The sequence below is a fragment of the Dendrobium catenatum genome, unplaced genomic scaffold (assembly GCF_001605985.2).
Source record: "Dendrobium catenatum unplaced genomic scaffold, ASM160598v2 fragScaff_scaffold_963, whole genome shotgun sequence".
In the NCBI taxonomy this organism is placed as follows: Eukaryota; Viridiplantae; Streptophyta; class Magnoliopsida; order Asparagales; family Orchidaceae; genus Dendrobium; species Dendrobium catenatum.
In genome coordinates, this window is record NW_021319425.1 from 141,685 (window position 1) to 154,259 (window position 12,575).

The 12,575-nt window shown below is 33.2% G+C and overlaps 1 protein-coding gene across 1 annotated transcript; it reads right to left on the reverse strand.

Annotated features, from left to right (window-relative positions):
* Nucleotides 1-207: 207 nt before the first annotated feature.
* LOC110093177 (inosine-5'-monophosphate dehydrogenase) lies at nt 208-4,856 on the reverse strand. Its single transcript, XM_020817984.2, has 4 exons — nt 3,726-4,856; nt 2,311-2,490; nt 1,215-1,472; nt 208-514 (listed from the first exon to the last, which is right to left on the reverse strand). Exons 1-4 carry the CDS (start codon nt 4,737-4,739, stop codon nt 443-445), a joined length of 1,524 nt encoding a protein of 507 aa, XP_020673643.1. The 5' UTR covers nt 4,740-4,856; the 3' UTR covers nt 208-442.
* Between the last annotated feature and the right edge of the window lie 7,719 nt (nt 4,857-12,575).

Below are 12,575 nucleotides of genomic sequence, written 5' to 3' on the forward strand. Positions count from 1 at the left end.
ACGACGACCTTTCGATGATCCATTTAGGAGAGTAAATGCATTAAATTTGGTTTGTGTTAAGAAAGGTACAAATAGACCTAAACTGATTTATATTATAAAATATTAGAAATGACCTTTCTTTATTAGATCTAAATGAGAGTTTGACTCTTAACATGACGCAATAGAGAAAAAAAATTCATGTAGCAACCGCACATAGTGGGATAAAACTATAATACTCTCAACAGAGCAAAAGAAAATTGCTTAAAGTCTGATCCAATAACTGAGCTAACAAAAATGTTCAGAGAACTCAATGCAGAGAATATAGAATAGAGAGAAATAGAAATACAAGCAAGGCCATAGAACATGATAACATCAACCCTATCTAATTGCCTTATTTTCCTGCTCCAAAATATGGAGGACGAATACGCCTAAGAAAATACCCATTGAAAAAAAACCATTTCAGCTAAAAAGCTTTCTTCTCATATGATACCAGGCCATGAATCCCTCCCTCGACCTGTGCTGCACCTGTTCGAACCTGCAAAGCAGAAACCAAACAAAATGAAAGTGATAGGCTAGTGGTAGAAAGTGGCTTCACTTTATCTAACTAATAAAAGGAATGAGAGAATGATTTGATCATAGAATCCCATTATCAACATAATTTTATTCATATTTCTATGGGCATAGAGCGCCTTCGTAGGAAATAATGGAAAAAATAAAGAATAGCAAAAAATTTCCTAAGCTTCTATCAATCACTCGTTATTAATCAAGACGAAGTTCAATCTATTAATCCAGCTTTCTTGCTCACTTGTACCCCTAGTCAAAACTCTGCAAACGCTCAAGCAAGCTCCATCATGATGTGGAAATTAATCGAAGCATTGAAATCCATAAGGGACAAGTTCGTTTCTTAGCTATCTAAGGCTTCGTTTGGGACAGTTTTCTTATTGCTTCTTAAAGCAGCTCTCTAGTACAAAAAAATTAATTTTTATACTAGAAAGCTGCTTTAAGAAACAATAAGAAAGCCGTCTCAAACAAAAGCCTAAATATCTGGTCAAATGTCCAAAAATAATGTAAAATTTTAAAAAAGCTTTTGGGAAATCTATTAGAATATCTTAATACAAAATTAGCAACGAGATCAATAAAAGAACATTATGTTAAGATTTACAGTAGTACTTTATTAGTTAAATGGTACCATGATGTAAAAAATCCAGTAAATATAGAAAAGGGTTCAGCTATACCTCAAGCCTTAGCACATCTGATCTTAAAAGATTATGAGCTATAGGCAACGATGTAGCACCAAGATCTTGCAATCCTTGCTTCACAGCTTGCATTGTATAAGGAATGAACTTCAAAACAGAGCCTTTGTCTGCCACAGCCCCAACCACCCCTTGGGCAACCTTCAATTTTAGATTATCGCCCAAGTAGCGGGCATCGCTACCTTTCGTCATAGCTTCAAGAGACCCCATGCCTCTATATTTCTTGACTCGGCGTCCATTCTGACAAAAATTATTTTAAACTAATATAAAAAGAAGAGACTAGTTGAGGGCAAAAATCACTAAGCAATATGCTCTCCTCATTTTAGTAGAAATGTTTTTTACACATAAAGTTAACTAACAAATAGTTAACTACAAAGAAAAAAAAATTTGTGAAAAATGAATCAACATAAATCTTGAAAAGCGCTTTCTACTAAAGGAATAAGAACAGAAAGAAGTATGAATGCAAACTAAGATTGGGGTAGATTTAGGCTTCGTTTGGGACGGCTTTTTTATTGCTTTTTAAAAAGGAATTTTAGTTAAAAAATAAAAAAAAATTGTACTAAAACTCCGTTTTAGAAAGCAATAAAAAAGCCGTCCCAAACGAAGCCTTAATGTGAGGAAATATTACAGAAGTTAATACTGATGATTGATGAAGGATATAATTAGTATATAATTATAAAGCAAAACTAATAAGTATATAATTAGCCCAATAACAAGCAATTGCATGTTCGTATGAGAAAAGATGCATTTAGAAACAAAAAAATCAGTATTTATTACCATGTATACTTTAGCTTAGTTGTACCTTATGAACAGATATTGGTAATTTGGTTCGCTAGTATTTCTAAATAACATATTCATAAATGACAATCATGTCCAATTTTCTTCACATCCAGTCGCCAAATCTATCCAAAATATACAATATATGAGTAAAATAGTAATGTTATCATGCTTGTTTTGTGTCAAGTTTGTCACCCCATATTAGCATCCATGTTCATAGGTTTTTTTGTAAATAACACCGTTACTTAAATAGAATTGAACCAAAAAACTCAAGGTAAAGCCATAGAGATAAATGACATACCTGATACTCATAGATTCCAGGTGCCTCATAACTACCGGCAAGGAAACTACCCATCATTACCGTAGAAGCACCGAGTACCAAAGCCTTCACAATATGACCAGAGTACGAAATCCCTCCATCGGCAATAACAGGTACATCATAATCCTTGGCCAATGTTGCAACCTTGTATACTGCTTTTGCCTATAAGAATCAAAATATATTCATATAATAATCTACCAAAAATAGTTCCCAAATGAAAAAAAAAAAAATTTGTGGAGCAACCCAAGTGTCATATAAACATGCATTTGATGTTTAATATTTGGGTGACGAGTGAGAAAAAAAATCAGATAACAAAAAAATTCGATATAAGTATTAACGAATTAGTAAAATGAACCTGAACTTAATAACAACCGAAAGCCAAACCATTCTTAATTCTTTTTAGAATGTAACTAGAACAACAAATAAAGCGACATCTCTCATGAAAATTGGGGAAAAATTAAAAATTATTTCAATGTAAGTGTAACAATAATTAGGTCTCACTTTCAGACATGAATTCAAATACTAAATAGATAGATAAGAGCACTCATTCTATAAAGTCACCTCAAAAGGATGAGTTTTAGTCTTGCAGGCTAAGAAGCCACATTCAAGTTTATTTTTTTATCTTTAATAATAGAACAACATTTACATTATGAAATCATGGGAATATTTCTTTTGATCCCAAATAATAATGAATAATAATAATAATAAAAATAATAATAAGAATAATAATAATAATAAGAGAGTGATACAGTAAAAGCTCATTGGAGTTCAACTTAAAATATGAATTGATTTCATAAGAAGTGAAATCTTGAACAAATATATATCATTGAAGCTCATTTCAATATGACTCACTTCTTGAGCAAAGATGCAAACATTTTTAAATACTAACAGTGAAACAAATTCACCCTAGCCATAGAATTAGTAGGATACGACATCTTTTGGAGTAAAAAATACCCCACCACCACCATTGCCCACCTCCTTTTTATTTTTATGCAATACAGCATTTATATCTTTCAAATACTAATTTTGGCATTAGAATAATTATACAATTAGGATCTCTATGAAGAAATATTATGCTCTGGGGCGACAAGAAAGCCATATCTCACAAAGCAAAGTAATACTCATCTGCTGGAACAACTTGCAAGTCACTTACGAATAACAATTTTTACAACAATAGGCTAGCAAAGGAAGAAAATTATAAAACGCAAGACAATTCATTTATGAGAAGATAGGAAGCACAAAACTAATCATTGTCATGTTCATGAAGTCTAATTTCCCTAGCAGTTTTGTTTGAAAGATGATGCGTCGCTCTAAAATCAATCAAGTATTTCAATTAGTGGAAATATTTAAAAAAACAGTAATGAGACTATCATAAGAATATTCTCTAAAAAAATTACCTGCCCTCTTCCAACTGCACAAACTTCCTGTGTGGTGCAGATTGAACCGGATCCCATCCCTACCCTTAAACCATCAACTCCAGCCATGATCAAATTGTGCGCCTGGGCCATCGTCACCACATTACCCCCAATTACATCAAGCCTGGGATAATTATTCTTTGCATATTTTATCAAATCAATTTGATACTTCGAGTTACCCTGTGAACTATCCACCACAACAACATTCACACCTGCTCCCACCAAATGTGCCAGCCTCTCCTTATCCTCTTCTCTAGTTCCTATAGCTGCCCCGACCAGAAATTTTCCATCAGGGCCCAATGATGGCACTCCAAGCTTCGGGAAGCCACGGATCCGCTCCACATCCTCTGTGCTGACGAGATCAATAACCTCCCCTTCCTCTCCGGCCAGCGTCACCAGCTCCAGTTCCTCTCCAGCTAGAAAACCCGCCACTTGTTCCAAATCATAATTTGAAGGGACTGAAGCCGGCGGAAGTCTCATGTAGTCTGACACGGGAGAAGCCTTATCGGCCACCGCCTCCCAGTCCGACCGGGAAACGACACCTACGGGCTTCGATTTACGGCTTCCGGATTCCGTGACTATAGCGAATGAAGCGGAGCCGAAATCGGCAGTGGAAGACACTGCATCAGATGGGGCGAAGAAGGCCGGGTCGGAGGCGAAGGGGATGCGACGGGACTTGGCGGATCGGACGATGGCGGCCTGATGATCGGGTGTGGCGTTGCAGTGGACGATGGCGGCGCCGCCGAGGGAGGCCATGGCGACTGCCATGGATGCCTCGGAGACTGTATCCATGGGGGAGGCGACGCAAGGGGTGGAGAGCGGGAGATTGCGGGAGATGCGGGTGGATAGGTCGACAGCGTCGGCAGGAAAATCGATGTAATGCGGGAGAAAGATCAGATCGTCGAAGGTGTAGGAGAATTTGCTGGCGAAGAGTCGGGAGGCAGGAAAGCCGTCGTCGAACTCGACCACCACCGATGCTCCGTTCATGTCTCCCATGCTAGGTTTAGTGCAGGGCTTCTGGGATTGAAGGAGATGTTGGTTAATAATTAGGCGGTGAGGCGGCAGGGTTAGAACTTAGAATAGAGCCTATTAGGTAACGGGAGTCACGAGCTCCAACTTCTGACGGCGGGAATTTTTTTTAATTTCTTTGTGATAAGATATGATTATATATTAGTATATAAAAATATAGTAAGAAAAAATTAATCAAACTCAGTCTCAAAAATTATATTCGAAGTTTTCAATCAATATAAATTACTTCTTTTTACTCACACACATAACTTATACACATAACATATTCTAATTCAAGATATCTTCATTGATATTAACAGTTCTTACTAACAGATCAATTTTAATTGCATATAAAATATTATTAAAAAGCACATTAAAATTGAGAGATTGCCTTGCACCTCAATGTTCATCAATACTCTAATCGAAGACAATAAGTATATCTTTGCCCGAGAAAATAATTTATGTAAAACTTAAATGATAAGAAGAAGGTCGACAAAAATATCAAAATACCTTGACAAGAGCTAGGTGGTCCAAAACAATCACATAATTGATTGAACAAGGGACATGAAAAGAATATATGGAACCAACAAAAAAAGTTACTTTTCAAATAAAATTGGAGCTTATCTTACCTCTGTACCAATCAACTAAGATCATTTATATGTAAACAAGCAACACGAATCCAATAATATGTTGACATGTGGATGTGAATTTTTTTAATATAATCTTTAATTTAATTTATATCATCCTGCCCCGACCCGAGCTTGCCCACTATTTTTTCATTTTAAACGTAAGGTTGGCGCTATCTTTAGAAACTCGCCAAAGATCTAAATTCTTATTGCTTGTGCTTGGTACTGAAGAAAAAAACGAGCTAGAAAATTGCATAAAAGAGATGGAATGTCTCCGAAGAGAGAGGAGGAAGGATTGCATGAATCTGAAATCAACATAGATGGAACTTCAGCAGGTTTCAACATATCGTTAAGTTTCAATCTCATCGCAAGTTGTATTAAGAATATACTTTTTGAAATTTATAAAACAAAGCTGGGTAGAAACAGGGCATCAATTGTTCAGCAGGTTTCAGCTTATTAGAGGCTCAGGGTCTTAGAAGAGCTTTTAGGGTTTAGATGAAAAAGTAAATGAGCTCTTAGATATTGTATTCATCTCTCAATAATTTTTTAATTTACTAAAGCTGAAGAACATGATTTTTAGGGTAGGTAAAGATAAGGATGATGTGCTTCACGTGCGCTTTAGGTGAGCTTCTAATGTGCTTTATGTGCGCATTAGATGCGCTTTAGGTGCATTTTTGTTGTGCTTTATTATCTTTGCTTTTTATTTTAGGCTATGTATAAAGATGAGAGAGAAGCATATGAGTGTTATTATGCTTATGCCCATGATAATGGCTTTAGCGTTCAGAAGGATCATCACAGTTTCTGACTAAATTCTAGAAAGATAAAATCCAATGATTTTGTCTGTTCAAAAGCTGGTTTTAAGAAAGGTATTGATTTGGATTATAATCTCACGATTTATTAACAAACAAAGCATCACTGGACATAACAGATATAAGCACCTCAATAAGAGGTGTAACAACATTATTATCCACAGGATCAAAACCATCAGAAGAAGAAACACATAACAGATATAGGCACCTCATACAGTAAACCCTAAACCCTAGATGAAGTTCAACAAAAAGCAACAAATTGCGCAAATACAAAATAGTTCATTAATGACAGTTGGAAATGCCAAACAAAAACCTATAACAAAATATAAATGCACAACCTTTAAATAAAGCGCAAGTAAAGTGCACATAAAGCTCATATACAGTAAACCCTAAATCCTAGATGAAGTTCAACAAAAAAGCAACAAAAAACGCAAATACAAAATAATTCATTAAAGATGGTTGGAAATACCAAACAAAAACATATAACAAAATACAAATGCGCAACCTTTTCAAAAATGCGCAAGTACATCACAAGTAAATACGCAATAGAGGATCAACAATGGCGCAACTTCTCTAGTACCTTTCCTAAAATACAGACTTTTCCCAACTTCGTCTATCGATGACGATGTCTTAGAGAATGAAAATGTTGATGGATTTAAAGAACTGCTAAGAATCGATGTGGAAGAGTATGGCAAGTATGGATGAAATGTTTTGTGTCTTCATATTTTCAAATAAAAAAAATTCCACGTGGAAGTTCCACAAGTCAACATATTATTGGCATTCGAACGCAGAGTTAGGTTCGGTGATCGGACCTAATAATTTTTCCCCGTTCATGGCTCTAATGCTAGGTGAGGCGGTAGGATTAGAATTGAGGCTTTTTTATCCTACTAGGTATCAAATAACACGTGCTCGATCCTCAGACGGAGGGAAATTTATTTTTTTCTTCATGATAAGATTTTTTTTTTTTTTTTTTTTTTTTTTTTTTTTTTAAAATTTTTTTTTTTTTTTTTTTTTTTTTTTTTTTTTTTACAAAAAGGTATTACAATCAATAAAATGAGGATACAAACAAGTCCAAAAGGGATTAAACCAAAATACAATTCAATAATGAGTAAAAAAAGAGACATTAAAAAGAGAAGGAAACAAATGCCAACCGAGCTCAATCATTGTCAAGAAGTTATTTGCAATCACAAAGAAGTTAGACAAGGATCAACAAAATGAGGAAGCAAGCAACATACCACAAAATCAAGACGTCCAAATGCACCACCAGTGGTTGCTAACAAACCACAGCAGGCCAAAAGGTGAACAGAAAATCACCACATCATTTCCCAGGCCACGAAGAAAAAGGAACAACCTCAAGGGCAAGCCCCCAATTACCACCAAACAGAAAGATGACCCAATCCAAAAAGAAAATCATTTTTTTTTATTTACGTTGTTCACGCTTAGCACTCTTTTTAGAAACACCTCCTCAACAAATTGAATAATACTTAAATCAAAATTATCTCGCAAATCCAAATGTTTCTCAATAATTTCCTCCCCACCGTCTAAAGAATTGTCATTAATTATCTAACCAGTCACTATGTATCACCTTATAATCTCTTGATTTATTAACAAGATGAGCAAACAAAGCATCACTGGACATAATATATATAGGCACCTCAATAAGAGACGTAACAACATTATTATCCATAGGATCAAAACCATCATAAGAAGAAACACTTAAACGAGCGGGAGAATCCAAAGCATTACCAACCTCACCACTATCAACAGGCACAAGCTCACCAACTTGATCACTCACCTTTGGGACCAACTAGACTCTCCAAATCATTAGAAAAGTCATGAACCACTTCCATATTAGCCTGACAAAGTTTGAAATTCGGCTCTTTCACAATATCCAAATCCATTGGGTGAAGGAATCAACTAGCAAATTCCCTCACCACCAGTACAAACCAAATCCTTACAAGCAGAGCAAACATTAGAGCCATCATTGAAAACCACCAGATCATTTAACGAAGGATTAGAGACTTCTTCACGACAAGATATGATAATATACCATTATATAAACATTTGAGTAAGATATATTAACTAATCTCATAGTCTCAAAATTTATATTCAAAGTTTTCAATCAATATAAATTACTTTTTTTACACACATAACATATACACAAATTAAGCTTCAAATTCAAGATATCTTAATTGATAATCAAATTTCTCAACTAATGGATCAATTATAATTGATATAAAACATTATTAAAAAGCATACTACAGTTGAGAGATTGTGTTGCACCTTGAAGTTCATTAGTACTCTAAGAGAAAGATATAAGTATACCACTGCCCAAGAAAATAATTTAAGTAAAACATAAATGATTAGAAGAAGTTCGACAAAATATCAAAATACTTTGACAAGAGCTGGGTGGTAAAAAATAATCACCTAATTGATTGAACATGGAGCATGAAAAGCATATATTGAACCAACAAAAATAGCCACTTTAAAATTGTTGAATGGAGCTTATCTTAACTCCACACCAATCAACTAAGACCCTTTATAAATAAACAAGCAACACGAAGCCCATAGCATAAACTCTAGTAAGCCAATATATAACTGGGCAGTATAAAAATTTAAAATATTAAACCATGAGCCAAAAAAACAAAAAAGAATTTCATATTGCAGCAAACCATATAAACAAAAACCAACTCCTAAGGTGATGCATCTTAAAAGAGAAGACATCTTTAGTATTAAATCCATTAGCAGTAGTAAATATAGTAGATTGAATTGCACATCCTCTAAACCACACCATCTTCTTCCAATTAATCTCCAACTCATAATCATAAAGTAAGGAAAATAAAGATTTATGCTTCATTTGGGACAACTTTTTTACTGCTTCTTAAAGCAGCTTTGTAGCATAAAATTTTTAATTTTTTAAACTAAAAAATTGTTTTAAGAAGCAAGAAAAACGCTGTCCCAAACGGAACCTTAATCAACCAACATTAAGTAGAGGAGTTGATGATAATCACAACATCAAGGATATATTATGAGCTTCTATGATAATTTTGATTAGAGGGTGGTAAAAAGGTGAATAAGTTATTGAACATTAATTTCAAAAAAATAAATAAATAAATAAATAAATGAAGGATCTCTCATTTAACCATGGTTAATGGATGAGAAGTACATTGCAAGTTTCATTAATCTTGAAGACTATCTAAAATTGAATTTTCCTAGCCACCTCACAAACAAATTTCTAGAAATAAGTGGCTTTGTTGTTATGTTTACCCCAAAGTGAATCATAATTACAAAGGAATTATGGAGAAAAAGAGAGATTGTGAAACTCATAAAGTTTCCTTATCAATTTGCATTTGCTCTGGAGGTGAATGTTATTATTAAGGGAGATTTACATACCACCCTATAATACTCTACTTACATATTTAATACCTAAAACTTTAATATTACATACATACTACCCGTAGTTCATTTTCATATTAAATATGAGTGGTAAAAATAAAATATATGAGTGGTTGGAAGGAAATATCAGTGGTATATTTGATATTAAAATAATATAGAGTGATATGTATGTAATATTAAAGTTTTGGATGTTAGATATATAAATAGGATGGTATAAAGTGGTATGTATGTAAATTTCCCATTATTAAATGTCAGTTTAAGACCCCAATTGGTGATAGGTTTTGTAGTAATACTCCAAAATATAGTTCTACGTTTCCTATCACATGATTATTATGGAAGAGTTTTTTAGTAAAACCAATACTGAAGAAAATTACAAATAGAAGATCCAACTAGTTGAAATTTTCTTGCAAAGGATTGAAATCTTTGCTTCCAACCACTCAATTAGGAAGTGAGTCTATCCATAATTTTAGAACAGTTAATACCTTTGAGTTTAATATTAGAGATAGAGTAATGCCAAAATAATCTCAAGTAATATATTTTTTGTTTAAAACCCAGAGTGTTACAAATTTGTTCTTTTACATATAAAGACTAAATGATTGTTTAAAAATATTCAATATGATAAGCTTTTGATAAAATTCGAATAAGCTATATACCAAAAATCAAAAGGTCATTAACATACATAAGATGCGAGAAGATATAATTTTTCTCTTTGAAACCTTCAAAGAACGTAGTTGTCAAAATACATGGCCATAAGTCTAGAGTAACTATCATGACAAAGGTTAAAATAAATGATGATAAAGGGCATCCCTAGAACATTTTAGAAGAAGAATAGAAAATATTTTACAAAACGGTGGCATAAATGAGAGATCTTTCATTTTTTAAGGCATCATTGAGAAGAGAGAAACTCATTTGTTGACCCTCCAGATCTTAAAACTTTTTCTTTTTCTTGGTGTTAAGATTAGTAATCAAATTTAAGATGTATATGTGAAGGAGTTATAATTAGCAGGTTTGAGGTGCAGCTTATCATTATGAAGTTTGTTGCAAAAAATATAAAGAGGATCAACTTTAATTGGAATACTCTAAGCCTCATGAATAATGTCCATAAAATTATAGCAATGACTCCAATATTTTTATACATAAATCACCATTTAAGCATATTAAGGTTTCCAAAAGCAACTAAGATTAGAGAGTGATCTGAAGATACATAGTCTAGGACCTTGGAGTGAGATAACGAAAAATAATTCAACTATTAGTATTACTAAAGGCTCTATCAGAAAAGCACTTAATGGGATTATTTAGTTATTGGTTGAATCAACTATAAGGTAGACATGTATTAAAGACTAGTGCCAAGAATCTAGAGTTAAAAATATGTTTGTTGAAATCACAAAAATTATAAGGGATAAGAGAGTTGCCTCACATCCTCTCTATCATAACCCAACTCAATAAAATTGATGTATCCTAATAGGTTATATTAGGGTGGACGAGAGACAAAAGTGTGGCCCAAGATCTAATTGGAAATATTATTTTTTTGTCATCCAATCTAATAACATAGCCACAAAAATTAACAAACAAAAATAAAACAGAACATCAATCAATACATAAGTTATATAATACATGAGTTATATTATATCACTACAGGAAAACCATTAATTTCTGGCAGAATTTTCTTGCGACTTTCCAGCGGTAACTTTTTTGGCAGCTTTCCGACGCTTTTTCGAAGGAAAACAATGAAACAAATTTTTCCGGCGGTTTCTTTCCCACAGAATTTTCCGGCGTCTTTTTAAATTTTCCGACGAAATTTTAAAATTTAATTAAAATGATTAAAACTTTAACTATTTAAATGTTTTAACAAAAAGTATTAAAGGCGTGAGGATTTTTTTTAATTTGACCGGCGGTTTAAGTCCGTCGGAAAGCCGCCAGAATTTATTTTCCTAGGCGATTTTTACCGGTAGAATTTTTCCGTCGGTAAATTAGAAAACCGCCAGAAAATACCGCCGGAAATGGGTGATTTTCCTGTAGTGTATGTGATATAATGTATGAACATGATGAATAGTGACACTAATATAGATACAAATACATGATAATGAGAATAGGTACATGTTGCATATATGACATGGCACTACATGAAAATAATAAACACTAATAATCAATAACTTATAGAGCATAGAAATTATATTCTGTATTGATAACTGATAGAATTAAGATAAAAATGCATTGTTTCAACGATTCATAAGATAGTTTTCTCGTGGCTTTCATAGGATGTTGAATTATAACTAAGTTAATGATTATAGATCAATTACATGATTATAATTTCTTATGATTCATCCTATTTATATGAATTGATAAAGCATACCATATTGACATGTCCTAAATGACTACATTTTGTTAATTTTTCATGTATTAGGTACTATAGTCATTCGGGTGATCTATTGGACTTCTACTCATTATGTTATTTTTCATGATTTTAGCAAAGGGTAAGAATCCAATAGAGTGGGGCAGATCAGATCTAATTCTGGTTTAAGTATTTCTTATTTATTTTTTGCTTAGTTTGTATTCATTAAAATGTACTAAGATAGAATAATTTAAAAGATATATCATGACTAGTGTAAATGATTCTTTTGAAAATAAAATAAATGTTTTGAGAAGAGAAAAAATTAAAGTTTTATTATGTTGTATTTATTATTTTATAGTAATGATTATTAGTGATTTTGGTAGTTGATTAGAAAATTTAAATCAACAATTCTTCTAAATTAGATCATGGGGCTTCACAACTAGCCCATTCAATGCTGCCTTCTCTAGATGTTGGAAAGCACTTGGGAGCGTTGCAGTGTTGAGGTCTTTGTTTATGAGAAGTTTTCAAAAATGAGTTTTCCTTGGGAGCTTATCGATGTTGGGGAAGTCAGTGTCACGGTGCTAGGTCCACTTCTTAATCTTGATATAAATATTTAAAATCATTATATAAATACTCGTATCATCATTTTATTGGAGAGAAA